Below are 24,315 nucleotides of genomic sequence, written 5' to 3'. Positions count from 1 at the left end.
CAGAATTCCGATGGAAAAACGGCCCTTGGGACAGTAAATCTGGTCGGTCTGGTAGTGCCCACGGTTGGCCGACCGTGAGATGCCACAGATCCGGGTACCACGACCTCCTCGGCCAGTCTGGGGCGACGAGTATGACGCGGCCGCAATCGGATCTGATCTTGCGTAGCACTCTGGGCAAGAGTGCCAGAGGTGGAAACACATAAGGGAGCCGGAACTGCGACCAATCTTGCACTAAGGCGTCTGCCGCCAGAGCTCTTTGATCGCGAGACCGCGCTATGAAGGTCGGGACCTTGTTGTTGTGCCGAGACGCCATTAGGTCGACGTCCGGCACCCCCCAGCGGCGACAGATTTCCTGAAACACGTCCGGGTGAAGGGACCATTCCCCTGCGTCCATACCCTGGCGACTGAGGAAGTCTGCTTCCCAGTTTTCTACGCCCGGGATGTGAACCGCTGATATGGTGGAAGCTCTGTCCTCCACCCACATCAGAATCCGCCGGACTTCCTGGAAGGCTTGCCGACTGCGTGTCCCTCCTTGGTGGTTGATGTATGCCACCGCTGTGGAGTTGTCCGACTGAATTCGGATCTGCTTTCCTTCCAGCCACTGCTGGAAGGCTAGTAGGGCAAGATACACTGCCCTGATTTCCAGAACATTGATCTGAAGGGTGGACTCCTGCAGAGTCCACGTACCCTGAGCCCTGTGGTGTAGAAAAACTGCTCCCCACCCCGCCAGACTCGCGTCTGTCGTGACCACTGCCCAGGATGGGGGTAGGAATGATCTCCCCTGTGATAATGATGCGGGAAGAAGCCACAATTGCAGAGAGTCCTTGGCCGTCTGGGAAAGGGAGACTTTCCTGTCCAGGGAAGTTATCTTCCCGTCCCATTGGCGGAGAATGTCCCATTGAAGTGGGCGCAGATGAAACTGCGCAAACGGGACTGCCTCCATTGCTGCCACCATCTTCCCTAGGAAGTGCATGAGGCGCCTTAAGGGGTGCGACTGACCATGAAGGAGAGACTGCACCCCTGTCTGTAGTGACCGCTGCTTGTCCAGCGGAAGCTTCACTATCGCTGAGAGAGTATGAAACTCCATGCCAAGGTACGTTAGTGATTGGGTCGGTGACAGATTTGACTTTGAGAAGTTGATGATCCACCCGAAGGTCTGGAGAGTCTCCAGCGCAACATTCAGGCTGTGTTGGCATGCCTCTTGAGAGGGTGCTTTGACAAGTAGATCGTCCAAGTAAGGGATCACCGAATGTCCCTGAGAGTGCAAGACTGCTACCACTGCCGCCATGACCTTGGTGAAAACCCGTGGGGCTGTCGCCAGACCAAATGGCAGAGCTACGAACTGGAGATGGTCGTCTCCTATCACGAAACGTAGAAAACGTTGGTGCTCTGTAGCAATCGGCACGTGGAGATAAGCATCTTTGATGTCTATTGATGCAAGGAAATCTCCTTGAGACATTGAGGCAATGACGGAGCGGAGGGATTCCATCCGGAACCGCCTGGCGTTCACATGCTTGTTGAGCAGCTTTAGGTCCAGAACAGGACGGAACGAGCCGTCCTTTTTTGGAACCACAAAGAGATTGGAGTAAAAACCTTGCCCCTGTTCCTGCAGAGGGACAGGGATCACCACTCCTTCTGCTCTTAGTGAGCACACCGCCTGCAGAAGGGCATCTGCTCGGTCGGGATGTGGGGAGGTTCTGAAGAACCGAGGCGGAGGACGAGAACTGAACTCTATCCTGTACCCGTGAGACAGAATGTCTGTTACCCACCGGTCTTTGACCTGTGGCAGCCAAATGTCGCAAAAGCGGGAGAGCCTGCCACCGACCGAGGATGCGGAGGGAGGAGGCCGAAAGTCATGAGGCAGCCGCCTTGGAAGCGGTGCCTCCGGCTGCCTTCTTGGGGCGTGAGTGAGCCCGCCAGGAATCTGAGCCCCTCTGCTCCTTCTGAGTCCCTTTGGATGAGGAGAATTGGGTCTTGCCGGAGCCTCGAAAGGACCGAAACCTCGACTGCCACTTCCTCTGTTGAGGTTTGTTTGATCTGGGCTGGGGTAAGGAGGAGTCTTTACCCTTGGATTGTTTAATGATTTCAGCCAATTGCTCACCAAACAGTCTGTCTACAGATAGTGGCAAGCTGGTTAAACATTTTTTGGAAGCAGAATCCGCTTTCCATTCCTTTAACCACAAGGCTCTGCGCAAAACCACAGAGTTGGCAGACGCCATTGCGGTACGGCTCGTAGAGTCCAGGACAGCGTTGATAGCGTAAGTCGCAAACGCAGACATTTGCGAGGTTAGGGACGCCACTCGCGGCACTGCTGGACAAATGATAGAGTCCACCTGTGCCAGACCAGCCGAAATAGCTTGGAGTGCCCACACGGCCGCGAATGCTGGAGCAAACGACGCGCCGATAGCTTCATAGACAGACTTTAACCAAAGGTCCATCTGTCTGTCATTGGCATCTTTAAGTGAAGCCCCATCCTCCACTGCAACTATGGATCTAGCCGCAAGCCTGGAGATTGGGGGGTCCACCTTTGGACACTGGGTCCAGCGTTTGACCACGTCAGGGGGAAAAGGATAACGTGTATCCTTAAGACGTTTGGAGAAACGCTTGTCTGGATAAGCATGGTGTTTCTGGACTGATTCTCTGAAGTCAGCGTGGTCCAGAAAAGTACTCAGTTTAGGCTTGGGATACCTGAAATGGAACTTCTCCTGCTGTGCAGCTGCCTCCTCTGCTGAAGGGGCAGGGGGAGAAATATCCAATAGGCTATTGATGGCCGCTATAAGGTCATTTACCATGGCGTCACCATCAGGAGTATCCAGATTGAGAGCGGTTTCAGGATTAGACTCCTGATCACCCTCCTCTGTCTCATCATGTAGAGACTCCTCTCGCTGAAACCCTGATCCGCGTGATGACGTGGAGGGTCTCTCCCAGCGAGCTCGCTTAGGCTGCCTGGGACTGTCATCTGAGTCAGAGCCTTCAGCCTGAGATGCCTGGGACCCCCTTAAGGCACGGATTAACTCCAGCTGAGGGGGACCGGGGAACGTTGCCGCAGCAGTGTCCATGGTCTGAGTAACTGGCCTGGCCTGCAAGGTCTCTAGGATCTTTGTCATAGTGACAGACATCTTGTCAGCAAAAACTGCGAACTCTGTCCCCGTCACCGGGACAGGGTTCACCGGCGACTCTGCCTGGGTCACTACCTCCACAGACTCCGGCTGACGAAGTGGCACAGGGACCGAACATTGCACACAATGGGGGTCTTTGGAACCTTCCGGTAGATCAGCCCCACAAGCGGCACAAGCAGCGTATACAGCCTGTGTCTTGGCACCCTTGCGTTTTGCGGATGACATGTTGTCGTCTCCTCAGAGCAAGATAGGGAGTACAGCCAAGAAGCGACCTTACAGTGCAATATATATATATATGGTACAGAGAAAAAAGTACACCAATATAACACTGTGGCACTAGTGGGGCCAGCACTAATGTGCTGCTTACCGCCCGCTTAACGCGGGTGTGTGGTCGCCAGAAATCCCCTGTCTGGGTCTCCCAGAGCCTGTGTCCGTTCTCCAGCCAGACTGCATGTAGGAATGGCTGCCGGCGTCCTATGGAGAGGGGCGGGCCCTGGGCGTGTGCAGACAAAGAGCGGGAAACCTGCGTCCCACTGTGCTCAGTGAGAGGGCTGGAGTATGTAAATAAGACTCCAGCCCTCGGCGCTGACTATCGTACAGCGTCTCTCCCCTTCCCTGATTGACAGGGTGGGGGCGGGAACGAAGCGGAGCTAGGCCGCAAAAGCCGGGGACTAAATTTATAAGCGACGCCGTCGTAAAAGCACGGTCGTCGCTAAGTCCCCGGCGCACTACAAGTCTCAGCCGCGCCGCCGCTCCAGGGGCGGCCGGCGCGGCAGTCCCCAACACATAAAGTCACTCAGAGTGACTGTAACCCCAGCGCGCAGCGCTACAGTCCCCGGCGCACTAGCACACCCAGCAAGTCTGGAATGTGCACGGCCGTCCATACGGGGACACAGAGTACCTGAATGTTGCAGGGCCTTGTCCCTGAATGGTACCCAGCTCCGTATCCAGCAGGTTCTACGGGTCTGTGGATGGAGCCCGGCCTCAGGGCTTGGGGGCCGGTAAGATCCCACTTCCTCAGAGCCCCTCAGGGGGATGTGGAAGGAAAACAGCATGTGGGCTCCAGCCTCCGTACCCGCAATGGGTACCTCAACCTTAACAAACACCTCCAATGGGAATGGGGTGAGAAGGGAGCATGCTGGGGGCCCTATATGGGCCCTCTTTTCTTCCATCCGATATAGTCAGCAGCTATTGCTGACTAAACAGTGGAGCTATGCGTGGATGTGTGCCTCCTTCGCACAAAGCTTGAAAACTGAGCAGCCAGTGATCCCACTGGGGGTGTATAGCCAGAAGGGGAGGGGCCTTACACTTTTAAGTGTAATGCTTTGTGTGGCCTCCGGAGGCAGTGCTATACACCCAATCGTCTGGGTCTCCCAATGGAGCGCCGAAGAAATATACATTGCAGGAGGGGCTGGGGCACAATTACAGCCCCATGGAGGCTGGGGGGGCAACAAATCCGGCCCCGGGGAGGCTGGGGGGCAACAAATCCGGCCCCGGGGAGGCTGGAGGGCAACAAATCCGGCCCCGGGGAGGCTGGGGGGAAACCAATCCGGCCCCGGGGAGGCTGGGGGGAAACCAATCCGGCCCCGGGGAGGCTGGGGGGCAACCAATCCGGCCCCGGGGAGGCTGGGGGGCAACCAATCCGGCCCCGGGGAGGCTGGGGGGCAACAAATCCGGCCCCGGGGAGGCTGGGGGGCAACCAATCCGGCCCCGGAGAGGCTGGGGGGCAACAAATCCGGTCCCGGAGAGGCTGGGGGCACAAATTCCGCCCTGGCAAGGCTGAGGGCACAAACACGTCCCCAGGGAGGCTGGCGGCAACAAATACAGCCCCGGGTAGCTGGGGGGGGGGGCACAAATATGGTCTCGGGGAGGCTGGGGGGCAACAAACAAGGCCCTGGGGATGCTGGGGGGCAACAGTTACGGCCCTGGGGAGCAACAAATAAGGCCCCAGGGAGGCTGCAGCTGCCACTACTGTTTTCATATATGTCAGGCAGGAGCGCATTGTGCGCTAACTCCACCCACAAAGTACATCCTGACACTGGCACTCACCTGTGTGAGGATGAAATCCTTCAATGCTTGCGTTCAGTAATAAAAGCCACGTGTGCGTGCTCGTATGGCAAGAGAGGTTTAAAGGGCCAGCAGACGCATTGTGCCGGCTGCTGGCCCTTTAAACCTCTCAGTGCTGCAGAAATAGTCCGTGGGCTGGAGGTTCCCCACCCCTGACTTAATCCAATGCATATAAATAAATAAAAGAAAATAAAAATAAAAAAATGTAAGCAATTAAAACTTTTTTCCTCCTATGCAGAACTGTGCCTCTATGGTGACAGACTGTAAACAAAATGTCAGGGCTAGACGCCGGAGGCGTCCTTCTCGTGTTAGGGTCTGGGTGCCCCCTGTCTCCCTGTTGCATGAGCCCTCTTTGACGGGTTCTGCTCCACCTCGGCACAGTTCTCAGCGCTTGGCCCAATCCTCCTCTGTATTACTGGTGCATGTCCACAAAGGATACAGGGAATAAAGTGTCATGTGCAATACAATTACTATTACCACAGAAACAGGGGGATTACATAAACGTTGCACACTGTCCCATATAAAGTGCTATACATATCCTAGTGGATCAGACAAGAGATTTTGCAGCACATATACAGTCAGGGCCAGAAATATTTGGACAGTGACACAAGTTTTGTTATTTTAGCTGTTTACAAAAACATGTTCAGAAATACAATTATATATATATATAATATGGGCTGAAAGTGCACACTCCCAGCTGCAATATGAGAGTTTTCACATCCAAATCGGAGAAAGGGTTTAGGAATCATAGCTCTGCAATGCATAGCCTCCTCTTTTTCAAGGGACCAAAAGTAATTGGACAAGGGACTCTAAGGGCTGCAATTAACTCTGAAGGCGTCTCCCTCGTTAACCTGTAATCAATGAAGTAGTTAAAAGGTCTGGGGTTGATTACAGGTGTGTGGTTTTGCATTTGGAAGCTGTTGCTGTGACCAGACAACATGCGGTCTAAGGAACTCTCAATTGAGGTGAAGCAGAACATCCTGAGGCTGAAAAAAAAGAAAAAATCCATCAGAGAGATAGCAGACATGCTTGGAGTAGCAAAATCAACAGTCGGGTACATTCTGAGAAAAAAGGAATTGACTGGTGAGCTTGGGAACTCAAAAAGGCCTGGGCGTCCACGGATGACAACAGTGGTGGATGATCGCCGCATACTTTCTTTGGTGAAGAAGAACCCGTTCACAACATCAACTGAAGTCCAGAACACTCTCAGTGAAGTAGGTGTATCTGTCTCTAAGTCAACAGTAAAGAGAAGACTCCATGAAAGTAAATACAAAGGGTTCACATCTAGATGCAAACCTTTCATCAATTCCAAAAATAGACAGGCCAGAGTTAAATTTGCTGAAAAACACCTCATGAAGCCAGCTCAGTTCTGGAAAAGTATTCTATGGACAGATGAGACCAAGATCAACCTGTACCAGAATGATGGGAAGAAAAAAAGTTTGGAGAAGAAAGGGAACGGCACATGATCCAAGGCACACCACATCCTCTGTAAAACATGGAGGCAACGTGATGGCATGGGCATGCATGGCTTTCAATGGCACTGGGTCACTTGTGTTTATTGATGACATAACAGCAGACAAGAGTAGCCGGATGAATTCTGAAGTGTACCGGGATATACTTTCAGCCCAGATTCAGCCAAATGCCGCAAAGTTGATCAGACGGCGCTTCATAGTACAGATGGACAATGACCCCAAGCATACAGCCAAAGCTACCCAGGAGTTCATGAGTGCAAAAAAGTGGAACATTCTGCAATGGCCAAGTCAATCACCAGATCTTAACCCAATTGAGCATGCATTTCACTTGCTCAAATCCAGACTTAAGACGGAAAGACCCACAAACAAGCAAGACCTGAAGGCTGCGGCTGTAAAGGCCTGGCAAAGGATTAAGAAGGAGGAAACCCAGCGTTTGGTGATGTCCATGGGTTCCAGACTTAAGGCAGTGATTGCCTCCAAAGGATTCGCAACAAAATATTGAAAATAAAAAATTTTTTTTGGGTTTGGTTTATTTGTCCAATTACTTTTGACCTCCTAAAATGTGGAGTGTTTGTAAAGAAATGTGTACAATTCCTACAATTTCTATCAGATATTTTTGTGCAAACCTTCAAATTAAACGTTACAATCTGCACTTGAATTCTGTTGTAGAGGTTTCATTTCAAATCCAATGTGGTGGCATGCAGAGCCCAACTCGCGAAAATTGTGTCACTGTCCAAATATTTCTGGACCCAACTGTATAAATAGTCTAGTAACAGTCATATGTATACCAGTACCCAGAGGTGGAGGGGATTCACACCGAGCCTGAGGGACGCGCGTTTCGCGTGTAGCTTTACGAAACGCGCGTCAGCTGCCTTGATGATATGGCTTCTCTGGATTGGCCGTCAGCTACGCCGATTGGGTATGAGCAGATGAAGGTACACCGCTGACACCGGAGGGTGCTCAGTCTTTGCTAGCCTTTCGGCGGTAGAAACGGTTAGGCAGGTCTCTTCACCTAATAATATTATAGCGGTCTCTCTGCTTACCTGCTACTGAGTAACATTAGCGGGTACCTGCTCTGGTTAAGCGTGTTAGTTACCGCTGTACACCACATATATTTCAGCAGCGATAGTGTTATGGTTACCGCTGCTATCTCTAGCCTGCCTCACCTATAACTGTGTAACAGCGTAGGTTGAGCGTACTGTTACCAAATACCTTCACCTTATCAGGCAGCAGCGCTGATTAGGTGCATTGCTGCCCTGACCTTTATTATTTGTGGCAGATGCTGCTGTGCAGGTTCTCATATAGCGGCTCCGCTGCATTTACATTTCTGATCGCTGGTGTTAGTATGAAAATAACACTGACCGCTTGCGCCTTATTAATTTAAACTTAATTATTCTGAAGTCTGTTGTTGTCCGTTCAGCTCTCTGGGCTGTTAGCAGCTATATGCCATCTATAGCACGGTGGACCTCGGGTTGCGCTTAGGATTGTATGTACCATTCTCCTCCTAAGCCGCCAACCCCGTAACACAGAATCTGTGTGATCGGACCCTACAATAATATTGACATCCAACTGTGCCTTAATGATTGCTAAGCTGACAAATATATGCCATTAATGAAAAGGAATATGACTTCTGGATCAGACTACACAGGGTTTCGTTGTAGTCTGTTACCATGGTGACACATAGGCTTGTATACAAGAGCAGGAGATTTTTAAAGGGAAACTAGTGCCCTCAAATGCTATTAACCTGCAGACATAGGGTTAATCCACAGATAAACAACGTTACAGCCAAGTATATTGAGCAGCGCTGTGAGCGGTGATTGTAGCACCCATCACTAAAAGTCGGCGGCTCCTGGGAGGAATAAAGTTAATTTTCTCCCAGTAGCTGCGCTTTCAGTAAGGCGGCCGGACCGCACTGCAATGCCATTAGACTGGAGATATTTTTCTTGTGCTAATCGAGTATTCAAACTGTTGAGAAAGAAGGGAATTTTGTTTACTTACCGTAAATTCCTTTTCTTCTAGCTCCAATTGGGAGACCCAGACAATTGGGGTGTATAGCTATGCCTCCGGAGGCCACACAAAGTATTACACTAAAAGTGTAAAGCCCCTCCCCTTCAGCCTATACACCCCCCGTACTGCTACGGGCTCATCAGTTTTGGTGCAAAAGCCAGAAGGAGGAAAAAATTATAAACTGGTTTAAAGTAAATTCAATCCGAAGGAATATCGGAGAACTGAAACCATTTAACATGAACAACATGTGTATACAAAAAACAGGGGCGGGTGCTGGGTCTCCCAATTGGAGCTAGAAGAAAAGGAATTTACGGTAAGTAAACAAAATTCCCTTCTTCTTTGTCGCTCCTAATTGGGAGACCCAGACAATTGGGACGTCCAAAAGCAGTCCCTGGGTGGGTAAATAATACCTCATAATAGAGCCGTAACGGCTCCGTCCTACAGGTGGGCAACTGCCGCCTGAAGGACTCGCCTACCTAGGCTGGCATCTGCCAAAGCATAGGTATGCATCTGATAGTGTTTCGTGAAAGTGTGCAGGCTCGACCAGGTAGCTGCCTGACACATCTGCTGAGCCGTAGCCTGGTGTCGCAAGGCCCAGGACGCTCCCACGGCCCTGGTAGAATGGGCCTTCAGTCCTGAGGGAACCGGAAGCCCCGAGGAACGGTAAGCTTCGAGAATTGGTTCCTTGATCCACCGAGCCAGGGTTGATTTGGAAGCTTGTGTCCCTTTACGCTGGCCAGCGACAAGGACAAAGAGAGCATCGGAGCGGCGCAGGGGCGCCGTACGAGAAATGTAGAGTCTGAGTGCTCTCACCAGATCTAACAAGTGCAAATCCTTTTCACATTGGTGAACTGGATGAGGACAAAACGAGGGTAAGGAGATGTCCTGATTGAGATGAAAAGTGGGCAAGGCAAATGGCCAGGGAGAAAACGCCTGAGCAGAGCACCACGACAGGAATATTTTCCACGTCCTGTGGTAGATCTTGGCGGACGTTGGTTTCCTAGCCTGTCTCATAGTGGCAATGACCTCTTGAGATAATCCTGAAGACGCTAGGATCCAGGACTCAATGGCCACACAGTCAGGTTGAGGGCCGCAGAATTCAGATGGAAAAAACGGCCCTTGAGACAGCAAATCTGGTCGGTCTGGCAGTGCCCACGGTTGGCCGACCGTGAGATGCCACAGATCCGGGTACCACGACCTCCTCGGCCAGTCTGGAGCGACGAGGATGGCGCGGCGGCAGTCGGCCCTTATCTTGCGTAACACTCTGGGCAACAGAGCCAGAGGAAGAAACACATAAGGAAGCTGAAACTGCGACCAATCCTGAACTAAGGCGTCTGCCGCCAGAGCTCTGTGATCTTGAGATCGAGCCATGAATGTTGGGACCTTGTTGTTGTGCCGTGACGCCATTAGGTCGACGTCCGGCATCCCCCAGCGGCAACAGATCTCCTGAAACACGTCCAGGTGAAGGGACCATTCCCCTGCGTCCATGCCCTGGCGACTGAGAAAATCTGCTTCCCAGTTTTCTACGCCCGGGATGTGAACTGCGGATATGGTGGATGCTGTGGCTTCCACCCACAGCAGAATCTTCCGGACTTCCTGGAAGGCTTGCCGACTGCGTGTCCCACCTTGGTGGTTGATGTAAGCCACCGCTGTGGAGTTGTCCGACTGAATTCGGATCTGCTTGCCTTCTAGCCACTGCTGGAACGCTTTTAGGGCAAGATACACTGCCCTGATCTCCAGAACATTGATCTGAAGTGAGGACTCTTGATGAGTCCACGTACCCTGAGCCCTGTGGTGGAGAAAAACTGCTCCTCACCCTGACAGGCTCGCGTCCGTCGTGACCACCGCCCAGGATGGGGGTAGGAAGGATTTCCCTTTTGATAATGAGGTGGGAAGAAGCCACCACCGAAGGGAAGCTTTGGTTGCTTGAGAGAGGGAGACGTTCCTGTCTAGGGACGTCGGCCTCCTGTCCCACTTGCGTAGGATGTCCCATTGAAGAGGACGCAGGTGAAACTGCGCGAAAGGGACTGCTTCCATTGCTGCCACCATCTTCCCCAGGAAGTGCATGAGGTGCCTCAAGGGGTGTGACCGACCTTGAAGGAGAGATTGTACCCCTGTGTGTAGTGAACGCTGTTTGTCCAGCGGAAGCTTCACTATCGCTGGAAGAGTATGAAACTCCATGCCAAGATATGTCAGTGATTGGACCGGTGTCAGATTTGACTTTGGAAAATTGATGATCCACCCGAAACTCTGGAGAATCTCCAGAGTAACGTTGAGGCTGTGTTGGCATGCCTCTTGAGAGGGTGCCTTGACCAGCAGATCGTCTAAGTACGGGATCACTGAGTGACCCTGAGAGTGGAGGACCGCAACTACTGTAGCCATGACCTTGGTGAAAACCCTTGGGGCTGTCGCCAGGCCGAACGGCAGTGCCGCGAACTGAAGGTGTTCGTCTCCTATGGCGAAGCGCAAGAAGCGCTGATGCTCTGGAGCAATTGGTACGTGGAGATAAGCATCCTTGATATCGATCGATGCTAGGAAATCTCCTTGGGACATTGAGGCGATGACGGAGCGGAGGGATTCCATCCGGAACCGCCTGGTCCTTACGTGTTTGTTGAGCAGTTTTAGGTCCAAAACAGGACGGAAGGACCCGTCCTTCTTTGGAACCACAAACAGGTTGGAGTAGAAACCGTGACCCTGTTGCTGAAGAGGAACCGGGACCACCACTCCTTCTGCCTTCAGAATGCCCACCGCTTGCAGAAGAGCCTCGGCTCGCTCGGGAGGCGGAGATGTTCTGAAGAATCGAGTCGGAGGACGAGAGCTGAACTCTATCCTGTAACCGTGAGACAAAATGTCTCTCACCCAACGGTCTTTTACTTGTGGCAGCCCGGTGTCGCAAAAGCGGGAGAGCCTGCCACCGACCGAGGATGCGGTGTGAGGAGGCCGTAAGTCATGAGGAAGCCGCCTTGGTAGCGGCACCTCCGGCGGTCTTTTTAGGGCGTGATTTAGACCGCCATGCGTCGGCGTTCCTCTGATCCTTCTGAGGCCTTTTGGACGAGGAGAATTGTGACCTGCCCGCACCCCGAAAGGACCGAAACCTCGACTGTCCCCTCCTCTGTTGGGGTGTTTTTGGTTTGGCTTGGGGTAAGGATGTTTCCTTTCCCTTGGATTGTTTGATGATTTCATCCAATCTCTCACCAAACAAACGGTCGCCAGAAAATGGCAATCCAGTCAAGCACTTTTTGGAAGCCGAATCTGCCTTCCATTCCCGCAGCCACAAGGCCCTGCGTATTACCACCGAATTGGCGGCTGCAACCGCCGTACGGGTCGCAGAGTCCAGGACAGCATTAATAGCGTAGGACGCAAATGCCGACGTTTGAGAGGTTATGGACGCCACCTGCGGCGCAGACGTACGTGAGTGCGTCAATTTGCGCCTGACCAGCTGAGATAGCTTGGAGTGCCCATACGGCTGCGAATGCTGGAGCAAAAGACGCGCCGATAGCTTCATAGATGGATTTCAACCAGAGCTCCGTCTGTCTGTCAGTGGCATCCTTGAGTGAAGCTCCATCTTCCACTGCAACTATGGATCTAGCCGCCAGTCTGGAGATTGGAGGATCCACCTTGGGACACTGAGTCCAGCCCTTGACCACGTCAGGGGGAAAAGGGTAACGTGTATCCTTAAGGCGCTTGGAAAAACGCTTATCTGGACAAGCTCGGTGTTTCTGGACTGCCTCTCTCAAGTCAGAGTGGTCCAGAAACATACTCTTTGTACGCTTGGGAAACCTGAAACGGAATTTCTCCTGCTGAGAAGCTGACTCCTCCACTGGAGGAGCTGAGGGAGAAATATCCAACATTTCATTGATGGACGCAATAAGATCATTCACTCTGGCGTCCCCATCAGGAGTATCAAGGTTGAGAGCGGCTTCAGGATCAGAATCCTGATCAGCTACCTCCGCTTCATCATACAGAGAGTCCTCTCGCTGAGACCCTGAACATTGTGATGATGTCGAGGGAATTTCATAGCGAGCTCGCTTAATCGGTCTGGGGCTGCGGTCCGTGTCAGAGACCTCACCCTGGGATCCATGAGACACCCCGGGAAGACATTGCTGTTCCAACCGTCCCTGTCACCTGGACAGTGTTAACAGGTGGTTCTCCCTGGGCCACCCCTAGCAGAGGCTCCGGCTGAGAAAGTGCCACAGGGGCCGAGCATTGCACACAATGAGGGTCAGTGGAACCTGCCGGCAGTATAGCCGTACATGCTGCACAGGCAGCATAGTAAGTCTGTGCTTTGGCACCCTTGCTATTTGTGGACGACATGCTGTTGTCTCCTCTGAGCAATACAGGAGGGTAAATAGCCACAAATCAACAGTGCACCCTACAGTGTAAAGTATAGACTATAATCATATAAACTATAAATACACTTCTGCACTAGTGGGGCCAGCACCACAGGTGCTGCTTACCGCCTGCGCAAAGCGTTTGTGTGGGCACCAGAATTCCTGCCTGGGTCTCTCTGAGCTTGTCTCTCCTCTCCAGCGTTAGCAGAGCTGAGAGGAATGGCTGCCAGCGTCCTGGGGAGAGGAGGGAGCCGTGGGCGTGACCCAGAAAAGTGCGGGAACTGGTGCCCCACTGTGCAGAGTGAGGGGGGTGGAGTATGCAAAGCATGCTCCAGCCCTCAGTGCTGCCGACCTGTACAGCGTCCCGCCCTTCCCCTGACTGGCAGGGCTGGGGGCGGGAAAAGAATGAGACTAGGCCGCAGAAGCCGGGGACTATAGTTATAAGCGCGACCGCCGTATAAGCGCGGTCGGCGCGGAAGTCCCCGGCGCACTAACAGTCCCAGCCGCGCCGCAGTGATAACCATGGCAGCGGCGGTCAGCGCGGCAGTCCCCCTACACAAATACACTCAGCGACGCTGAAGTGTATAGTGGCACAAATGCAGCCAGCGCTGCTGTCCCCGGTGCACTAGCACACCCAGCAATGCTGGAGTGTTGCTGTGCGCGGTCCCCACGGGGACACAGAGTACCTCCAAGTAGCAGGGCCATGTCCCTGAACGATACTCGGCTCCTATCCAGCAGGGTCCTCAGGAGCTGTGGATGGAGCACGGTCTCCTGTGCCTGGAGACCGATGGGATCCCACTTCACCCAGAGCCCTAATTGAGGGATGGGGAAGGAAATCAGCATGTGGGCTCCAGCCTCCGTACCCGCAATGGATACCTCAACCTTAACAACACCGCCGACAAGAGTGGGGTGAGAAGGGAGCATGCTGGGGGCCCTGTTATGGGCCCTCTTTTCTTCCATCCGACATAGTCAGCAGCTGCTGCTGACTAAGCTGTGGAGCTATGCGTGGATGTCTGACCTCCTTCGCACAAAGCATAAAAACTGATGAGCCCGTAGCAGTACGGGGGGTGTATAGGCTGAAGGGGAGGGGCTTTACACTTTTAGTGTAATACTTTGTGTGGCCTCCGGAGGCATAGCTATACACCCCAATTGTCTGGGTCTCCCAATTAGGAGCGACAAAGAAATGTTTTATAGAGGAACCTGCATTGATTTAACCTTGGATTTGACATTTCTTAAAGGTTCATTCTCATCACCCGACAAGGTTAAGAATGCAATATCCTTGTTGAAATGAATAACTTTGCAATTTATTCATTATACAAATCTGCTCTGTCCGTTGCCTAGGTTACCGACCACCGCTGTAGTAGATCAACAAAAAACAGAGAATTGTGCTTTAAGGAATAACAAATATTTTATTAGCTGGCAAATACCATATATATTATAACACTCATGAATTGCATATGGAAAACAGGGGTCAGAAAGGGTACCAGGTATTCGGTATATAGTTAATTAAGTCACATTAATGCTGCAAGAAAGTACATGTCCACAAGATACACCGAGCCTGAGGGACGCGCGTTTCGTAAAGCTACACGCGAAACGCGCGTCCCTCAGGCTCGGTGTGAATCCCCTCCACCGCTGGGTACTGGGATACGTATGACTGTTACTTGACTTGTTATCTATGTGCTGCAAAAACTCTTGTCTGATCCACTAGGATATGTATAGCACTTTACATGGGACAGTGTGCAAGGTTTATGTAATCCCCCGGTTTCTGTGGTAATAGTAATTGTATTGCACATGACACTTTATTCCCTGTATCTTTTGTGGACATGTACTTTCTTGCAGCATTACTGTGACTTAACTATATACCGAATACCCTTTCTGACCCCTGTTTTCCATATGCAATTCATGAGTGTTATAATATATATGGTATTTGCCAGCTAATAAAATATTTATTGTTATCCCTTAAACCACAATTCTCTGTTTTTTGTTGAATTATGCCTGTGGTGGGTTATTTGGGTTATTTACCCATTTGTCTTACAATATGATACGCCCTGCTATAGTACTCTGGATTGTTCTTTTGTTAATACTGTAGTATATCAGCAGTGGCTGATATCTTAGGCAAGGATGCTCAGCTGCTTGCAGTTGGAAAAAAAAAAAAAAAAAAAAGAGCAGCTACGATACCATTGGTCTGAACTGTCTATCAGGAGCGCACCTTCCCCAGACAATCGGGAGCAAGAGGAGCGGTGCGCTCCAGATCACAGAATGGTAAAGAAGAAATACAAGATATTAATATGCACTGAGGACAGTTCCGTTCATGCAGCAATATCTCCCACCTTCTGCAGATCGGCAATGGCTTGTTTCAGCTTCTTGGCATAGTCATAGTGTTCATGGTGGACGGCCTCCTGCTTCTTCTCATCCAACTTGCGAATTATTTGGGCCACTTCTGGATCTTGGTACATATCAAAGGCCAAGTCGTCAAGAGGAGAAATGGCGTCAGCTTTCCTGCAATGTAAGACAATTCCGCTAATAGCAGCAAATTGGAAATCCCAGTGCTGTGGTGCAAAATCTGCATCAGATCGAACTTATGTCATAATTACTGACATACTATGAAAGGTTTTATTTATGTGATATGTATCAGTGTCTTAAAAGGGGGTGTCCACTTTCGGTGGCAATCATTTATTGGGTTTCATTACACATTTTGCAGCATCAGCGTTCTGTTGTGTTACATGTGAATTTTCCTTATAGTTCCTATATTGAATTCTCAGCTTGCACCTGTTCACACTTGTCTTGTTCTGTTTAGAGGAGCTGGTCAGTCTATTATATTTGTAGTACACTCCTCTCTGATTGAGCATTCCTCCCTTCACCCTATGGCATTTATCAATTAAGCTGGATCCTACCTGCCCATAAAATTGTAGGCTTTCAGCCTGGGTAGAAGCACATTAGGTTAGGGTCCTAAGAAAGAGATACGCCTTGTCGCTGGCTGTTGGGCTCTCATGAATTGTGTGCCAAGTATCTAAATTGTTAAACATAGTTTCAATAGCAGTAACGGAGCTACAAATTCCTATATTCAAAGAGAATACATTACATTTCAGACACCCCCTTCTCACACACACACACACACACACACACACAACTATGGACACTTTTGACATTAACAGACCTTATGTAAATAAGGTAAAAAAAAGTTGCATTAACTTTCAGTTTTCATCCTTTCATTTTCAGACCCCGATTTACAGCAGCCTGATCCATGTTTCAGACTATTCCCTTGTGGATGCATCCTTGCCAGGAATACATGCTGGATGTGAGCTCTGTGTGTGCAGTCACTAGCTCTCATGTATCAGCACAGCTTCATTCCTGTAGTGATTTCCCAATTCCTCGGGTCATAAAGGATTATGTGCTTAACTCCCAGCCTGAGTAAGCTACCCTGTGTAATAACCTATCTCCTTTTCTGTTCTGTAGTGTGCTACCCTCACCCCATCTCTAACACTAAGAGAAGGGAGGGAAAAGGAGGTAGCCAAGAGCAGGGCCAATAGGGACGGTGACAGAATTTGTAGGTGAAGGACTCTGTTGCATAAAATTAGGAGATTTTTAATAAAAATTATTTAGAAAGTTGCCCAATTCTGTATTTATGTAATCAGAGCAAAGGTTTCCATAGCTTTTAATAAACTTATTGGGCTGTTTTGATGATGATTTTGACTTTTACCCAGAATATGATGTATCAATGGCAGCATCCTCCAAGCTGCTCCCCAGGTACTGATCGATAAGTTTGTCTCTGGTCGGCTGTCAACAGAAAATTAGACAGTCAGTGGCAAATACAGAGTCATTACAGAAATCTGAATTCACAGTCTAAAACAGAGGGATCTGATTCTAGCGATGTGTCACTTACTGGGCTGCTTAGTGTAGTTTTGATATAATCACAGTTTAATCAGCAGGAGATTATCATTACAGGACTACTTGGCGTGCTGCAGGTAGTCCAGCATATTCATGATCTCTAATCACTGCTAGATCTGCAGCAGAGAAAACATTGATTTATCAGAATGAGAGCAAACAGCTGAGTAAGTGACACATCACTGGAATCAGGGTCTGTGTATCTACATTATGCTGCTCTCAAAGGGGGGGGGGCAAAATCTAGAGAGTTATGTGACATGTCTACTTTACATCAAAGCAATTTTTGAAACATTGTGTTTCAAAGTTTATCATAAATTTCTCCTTTGTTCAACAAAATTTACAAAACCAATTTTTTTTAATATTTTTTTTAAAAGGACCACATTACATTTGAAGTGACTTTGAGAGGCCTAAGTGACAGAAAATACCCCAAAGTGACACCATTCCAACAACTGAACCCCTCAAAGTGCTCCAAACCACATTTAATAAGTTAATTAACCCTTCAGAAGCTTTATAGAAATTAAAGCATTGTGGAAGTTAAAAAGGAACATTATATTTTTTTCCACAAAAATGTTGCTTTAGCCCAAATTTTTTTCTTCATTTTCACAAGGGTAACATGAGAAAATGGACACTACATTTTCTTGTGGAATTTCTCCCCATATGTGGTGGAAATCTACTCTTTGGGCGCACGGCAGGGCTTGGAAGGGAAGGAGCGCCATTTGAGTTTTTGAACACAAAACTGTCTGGAATCGTTAGAGGAAAATATGTTGTGTTTGCAGAGCCCCTGATGTGCCTAAACAGTGGAAACCCTCCACAAGTGCCCCCATTTTGGAAACTCCATCCCAAGAAAATTATCTAGATATGTGGGGAGCACCTTGAACCTCCAGGTGCTTCACAAAATTTTAGAACGTTGAGCCGTGAAAATTTATAAAATATCTATTTTTTGCCACAAAAATGTTACTTTAACTCCATTTTTTTAATTTCAACAAGGGTAATACGTAAAAATAGAACATATAATTTGTTATGCAATTTCGCCTTAGTACAGCGATACCCCATATGTGTTGGAAAACTACTGCTTGGTTGCATGGCAGGGCTCGGAAGGGAAGGACCGCCATTTTAGCTGTAAAAGATTGCAGACAACATGTCCCATCTCCTGACATGTCAAAACAGAAGAAACCCCCCCACAAGTGACCTTATTCTGGAAACTATACCTCTCAAGAAATTCATCTAGGGGTGTACTGGAAAATTTTAACCCTCAGGCGATTAAAGGAATTGTGTAACATTGGGCTGTGAAAATAAAAAAAAAAAAAAAAGTCCAGTAAAATGTTGCTTTGGCCCCAAAGTTTTAATTTTCGAAAATGGTAACAGGATAAAATAAACTATACAATTTGTTACACAAAAGTTTACCAATACCACATATGTGATTGAAGAAGGGAATTTTGTTTACTTACCGTAAATTCCTTTTCTTCTAGCTCCTATTGGGAGACCCAGACAATTGGGTGTATAGCTTCTGCCTCCGGAGGCCACACAAAGTATTACACTCAAAAGTGTAACCCCTCCCCTCTGCCTATACACCCTCCGGTGCCTCACGGGCTCCTCAGTTTTGGTGCAAAAGCAGGAAGGAGGAAACTTATAATTGGTTTAAGGTAAATTCAATCCGAAGGATGTTCGGAGAACTGAAAACCATGAAACAATTGAACATGAACAACATGTGTACACAAAAGAACAGCTAGCCCGAAGGGAACAGGGGCGGGTGCTGGGTCTCCCAATAGGAGCTAGAAGAAAAGGAATTTACGGTAAGTAAACAAAATTCCCTTCTTCTTTGTCGCTCCATTGGGAGACCCAGACAATTGGGACGTCCAAAAGCAGTCCCTGGGTGGGTAAAAGAATACCTCGATAACAAGAGCCGACACGACTCCCTCTTACAGGTGGGCCACCGCCGCCTGAAGGACCTGCCTACCTAGACTGGCATCTGCCGAAGCATAGGCATGCACTTGATAGTGCTTTGTGAAAGTGTGCAGACTAGACCACGTAGCTGCCTGACACACCTGCTGCGCCGTCGCCTGGTGCCGCAATGCCCAGGACGCCCCTACGGCTCTGGTAGAATGGGCTTTCAGCCCCGAAGGAATCGGAAGCCCCGAAGAACGGTAAGCTTCAAGAATCGGTTCCTTGATCCACCGAGCCAAGGTTGACCTGGAAGCCTGCGACCCCTTACGCTGACCAGCCACAAGGACAAAAAGCGCATCTGAACGACGCAGGGGCGCTGTGCGAGACATGTAGAAACGGAGTGCTCTCACTAAATCTAATGAGTGCAAATCCTTTTCAACGCGGTGAATTGGATTAGGGCAAAATGAAGGTAAGGTGATATCCTGATTGAGATGAAAAGGCGATACCACCTTAGGGAGAAATTCCGGAACAGGACGGAGAACCACCTTATCCTGGTGAAAAACCAGGAAGGGGGCTTTGCATGACAGTGCTGCAAGCTCCAACACTCTACGGAGAGAAGTAACTGCTACTAGAAATGCCACTTTCTGCGAAAGACGTGATAAGGAGACATCACGCAGCGGCTCAAAAGGCGGTTTCTGAAGAGCCGTCAGCACCCTGTTAAGGTCCCAGGGTTCAAGCGGGTGCTTGTAAGGTGGGACTATGTGGCAAACTCCCTGCAGGAACGTGCGGACCTGCGGAAGCTTGGCCAGGCGCTTTTGAAAGAATATTGAGAGTGCCGATACTTGCCCTTTGAGAGAACTAAGTGACAACCCCTTATCCATTCCGGATTGAAGGAAGGAAAGAAAAGTGGGTAAGGCAAAAGGCCAAGGAGAAAGACCTTTATCAGAACACCAGGACAAGAAAATCCGCCAAGTCCTGTGATAGATATTGGCGGACGTCGGTTTCCTGGCCTGTCTCATAGTGGCAATGACATCCTGAGACAGCCCTGAAGCCGTTAGGAGCCAGGACTCAATGGCCACACAGTCAGGTTGAGGGCCGCAGAATTCAGATGGAAAAACGGCCCTTGTGACAGCAAGTCTGGGCGGTCTGGCAGCGCCCACGGCTGACCCACCGTGAGATGCCACAGATCCGGGTACCACGACCGCCTCGGCCAATCTGGAGCGACGAGAATGGCGCGACGGCAGTCGGACCTGATCTTGCGTAGTACTCTGGGCAGCATTGCCAGACGAGGAAATACATAAGGTAGTCGAAACTGCGACCAATCCTGAACTAGTGCGTTCGCCGCCAGAGCTCTGTGATCCTGAGATCGTGCCATGAAGGTCGGGACCTTGTTGTTGTGCCGTGACGCCATGAGATCGACGTCCGGCGTTCCCCAGCGGCGACAGATCTCTCGAAACACCTCTGGGTGCAGGGACCATTCCCCCGCATCCATGCCCTGACGACTGAGAAAATCTGCTTCCCAGTTTTCTACGCCCGGTATGTGAACTGCTGAGATGGTGGATGCTGTGGCTTCCACCCACTGCAGAATTCGCCGGACTTCTTGGAAGGCTTGACGACTCCGCGTGCCGCCCTGGTGGTTGATGTATGCGACGGCAGTGGCGTTGTCCGACTGGATACGGATCTGCCTGCCCTCCAGCAGCTGCTGGAAAGCCACTAGGGCCAGAAACACTGCCCTTATCTCCAGGACATTGATCTGAAGGGAAGACTCTATCGGAGTCCAGGTTCCCTGAGCCCTGTGATGGAGGAACACCGCTCCCCACCCTGACAGGCTCGCGTCCGTGGTGACCACAGCCCAGGTTGGGGGCAGGAAGGATTTTCCCTGTGAAAGAGAAGTGGGAAGAAGCCACCACTGAAGGGATGTCTTTGTTGCAAGGGAAAGAGAGACGTTCCTGTCGAGAGAGTTCGACCTCCTGTCCCATTTGCGGAGAATGTCCCACTGGAGTGGTCGCAGATGGAATTGCGCGAAGGGCACTGCCTCCATCGCTGCTACCATCTTCCCCAGGAAGTGCATGAGACGTCTCAAGGGGTGAGACTGAGTCTGAATCAGAGATTGCACCCCTGCCTGCAGTGACAGCTGTTTGTCTGGTGGTAGCTTGGCTACCGCTGACTGTGTATGAAACTCCATCCCTAGATAGGTCAGAGATTGGGTCGGTGTCAACTTGGATTTTGGGAAGTTGATGAGCCACCCGAACTGCTGGAGGGTCTCCAGAGCGACGGTAAGGCTGTGTTGACACGCCGCCCGAGAAGGTGCCCTGACTAGGAGATCGTCCAAGTAAGGAATCACCGAGTGCCCCTGAGAATGCAGGATCGCCACAACGGATGCCATGACTTTGGTGAAAACCCGTGGGGCTGTCGCCAGGCCGAAGGGTAAAGCCACGAACTGAAGGTGTTCGTCCCCTATGGCGAAACGCAAAAAGCGTTGATGTTCTGGTGCGATCGGCACATGGAGATAGGCATCCTTGATGTCGATCGATGCGAGGAAGTCTCCTTGTGACATCGAGGCGATGACCGAGCGGAGAGATTCCATCCGGGATCGTCTGGTGCTCACGTGTTTGTTGAGCAATTTGAGGTCCAGAACGGGACGGAATGATCTGTCCTTCTTTGGTACCACGAATAAGTTGGAGTAAAAACCGCGACCCTGTTCCTGAGTGGGAACGGGGGTCACGACGCCTTCTTTTTTCAGAGCGTCCACTGCTTGAAAAAGTGCGTCTGCTCGCGCGGGGGGCGGGGAGGTTCTGAAGAAACGAGTCGGAGGACGAGAGCTGAACTCTATCCTGTAACCGTGAGACAGGATGTCTCTCACCCATCGGTCTTGAACATGTGGCCACCAGGCGTCGCAAAAGCGGGAGAGCCTGCCACCGACCGAGGATGCGGTTCGGGGATGCCGTGAGTCATGAGGAGGCCGCCTTGGAAGCAGTGCCTCCGGCGGTCTTTTGGGGGCGTGACTTAGACCGCCACGCATAGGAGTTCCTCTGGCCTTTGTCCTGTCTATTGGACGAAGAGGACTGTGGCTTGGCGGAGGGACGAAAGGACCGAAACCTCGATTGTATTTTCCGCTGCTGAGGTCTCTTAGGTTTGGACTGGGGTAAGGAGGAGTCCTTTCCCTTGGATTCCTTAATAATCTCATCCAATCGTTCGCCAAACAATCTCTCGCCAGAAAACGGCAAACCGGTTAAGAACCTCTTGGAAGCAGAGTCTGCCTTCCATTCGCGCAGCCACATGGCCCTGCGGACTGCAACAGAATTAGCGGATGCCACCGCTGTACGGCTAGCAGAGTCTAGGACTGCGTTCATGGCGTAGGAAGAAAACGCCGACGCCTGAGAGGTTAAAGATGCAACCTGCGGGGCCGACGTACGTGTGACCGCATTAATCTCAGCCAGACAAGCTGAGATAGCTTGGAGTGCCCACACGGCTGCAAAAGCCGGGGCAAAAGACGCTCCCGTGGCCTCATAGATGGATTTCACCAGGAGTTCAATCTGCCTGTCAGTGGCATCTTTTAGTGATGAGCCATCTGCAACCGATACCACGGATCTAGCCGCCAATCTGGAGACTGGGGGATCTACCTTAGGACATTGAGCCCAACCCTTAACTACGTCAGCGGGGAAGGGGTAACGTGTGTCAGTAAGGCGCTTAGTAAAGCGCTTGTCCGGAACCGCTCTGGGCTTCTGGACAGCATCTCTGAAGTTAGAGTGATCAAAAAATGCACTCCGTATACGTTTGGGAAACCGAAACTGGTGTTTCTCCTGCTGAGAGGCCGACTCCTCTATAGGTGGAGGCGGGGGAGATAGATCTAACACCTGATTGATGGACGAGATAAGATCATTTACTAAGGCGTCCCCTTCAGGTGTATCAAGATTGAGAGCAACATCAGGGTCCGAGCCCTGAGCTGCGACCTCCGCCTCGTCCTCTAGAGAGTCCTCAAGCTGGGAACCCGAGCAGCGTGAGGAAGTCGGGGATGATTCCAAGCGAGCCCGCTTAGCTGGCCTGGGACTGTGGTCCGTGGAGGAGTCCTCCACGTGAGACCTGGGGCCCACCCCGGCCGGTGTACCCAGAGGGACCTGGAGGTGCCGATCTAACCGGGTCCGGGGCCTGTGTAAGGACCGGTCTGGACTGCAGGGCTTCCAGCAACTTGGCAGACCATTTGTCCATAGACTGAGCCATGGATTGTGAGAGTGACTGAGAGCTTGTCAGCAAAAACTGCAAACTCAGTCGCTGCCATCTGGACAGTAGAAACAGGGGGGTCTGCCTGAGCCGAGGGGCCCACTAGTGACCGAGGCTCCGGCTGAGCAAGCGTAACAGGGGTCGAGCATTGCTCACAGTGAGGGTAGGTGGAACCCGCAGGTAACATGGCCCTACAAGAGGTACATGTCGCAAAAAAATCCTGTGCTTTAGTGCCCTTGCTCCTTGTGACCGACATGCTGTTGTGTCCTAGGAGCGTGATCACTGAGGGTATACAGAAAAAAGGGTATACAGCCCGGCCGAACAGAAAGGTATATATATACGTATCTATACCGGCACCAGAGGGGACCAACACCGAGTGACCGGTGCGGCTTACCGACCGCTAAAAAGCGGGGTGTGTGCGCTCCAGATTCCCTGCCTGGTCCCCCGGAGCTGCAGAGCTGTTCTGTGTGATTCTCCACCGGCAGAATGTCCTAAAGATGGCTGCCGGAGCTCTCAGGGGAGGAGTAAAGCCAGGGGCGGCGTTAGGAAAAGTGCGGGAATCTGGGGTCCCCACAGTGATCAGTGAGGGGGGAGGGAGCATACAGGATGCCCCGGCCCTCATATCCGACGTCAGGTCGGCTGTCCCGCCCCTATCTCTGATAGACAGGCCCGGGGGCGGGAGTTTTCGACTAGGCCGCGATGAAGCCGGGGACTAAATTTAATACCGCGGCCGACAAGCAGGCGCGGTCGGCGCGGTAGTCCCCGGTCTTCACAATTGAGCAGACAGTTGCGGCGTCTGGAAACCAGGCGCTCCATACACAGTCCCCATGGGGACACAGAGTACCTCGTGGATGCAGGGCCCTGTCCCTGAAGATAGATAAGCTCCTGTCCAGCAGATTCCCTCAGGGGCTGCGGAGGGAGCACGGTCCCAGAACCTGGATGACCGCTTCGGATCCCACTTCTACCAGAGCCCTCAGGGATGGAGAAGGAAACACGGCATGAGGCTCCGGCCGTCGTACCCGCAATGGGTACCTCAACCTTAACAGCACCGCCGATATAGTGGGGTGAGAAGGGAGCATGCCGGGGGCCCCGTGGGGGCCCTCTTTTCTTCCAACCGATACAATCAGCAGCTGCTGCTGACTAAAATGGAGATGTGTGAGTGGATGTGTGCCTCCTTCCACACAAAGCATAAAACTGAGGAGCCCGTGAGGCACGGGAGGGTGTATAGGCAGAGGGGAGGGGTTACACTTTTAAAGTGTAATACTTTGTGTGGCCTCCGGAGGCAGAAGCTATACACCCAATTGTCTGGGTCTCCCAATGGAGCGACAA

The 24,315-nt window shown here is 51.1% G+C and overlaps 1 protein-coding gene across 1 annotated transcript in view; it reads right to left on the bottom strand.

Annotated features, from left to right (window-relative positions):
- The window catches only part of CEP104 (centrosomal protein 104), a 212,455-nt gene that overhangs the window by 131,359 nt on the left and 56,781 nt on the right, over positions 1–24,315 (bottom strand). Inside the window, exons 6-7 of the mRNA XM_075328831.1 lie at positions 16,697–16,773; positions 15,327–15,495 (exon numbers count right to left, since the gene is read on the bottom strand). Of these exons, the coding sequence (XP_075184946.1) occupies positions 15,327–15,495; positions 16,697–16,773 (246 nt within the window). The remainder of the gene's footprint in view (positions 1–15,326; positions 15,496–16,696; positions 16,774–24,315) is intronic.

This window comes from Anomaloglossus baeobatrachus, chromosome 11 (genome assembly GCF_048569485.1).
Source record: "Anomaloglossus baeobatrachus isolate aAnoBae1 chromosome 11, aAnoBae1.hap1, whole genome shotgun sequence".
NCBI lineage: Eukaryota > Metazoa > Chordata > Amphibia > Anura > Aromobatidae > Anomaloglossus > Anomaloglossus baeobatrachus.
The sequence above is the reverse complement of the archived record's forward strand: the minus strand, read 5'-3'. Positions and strand labels throughout refer to the sequence as shown.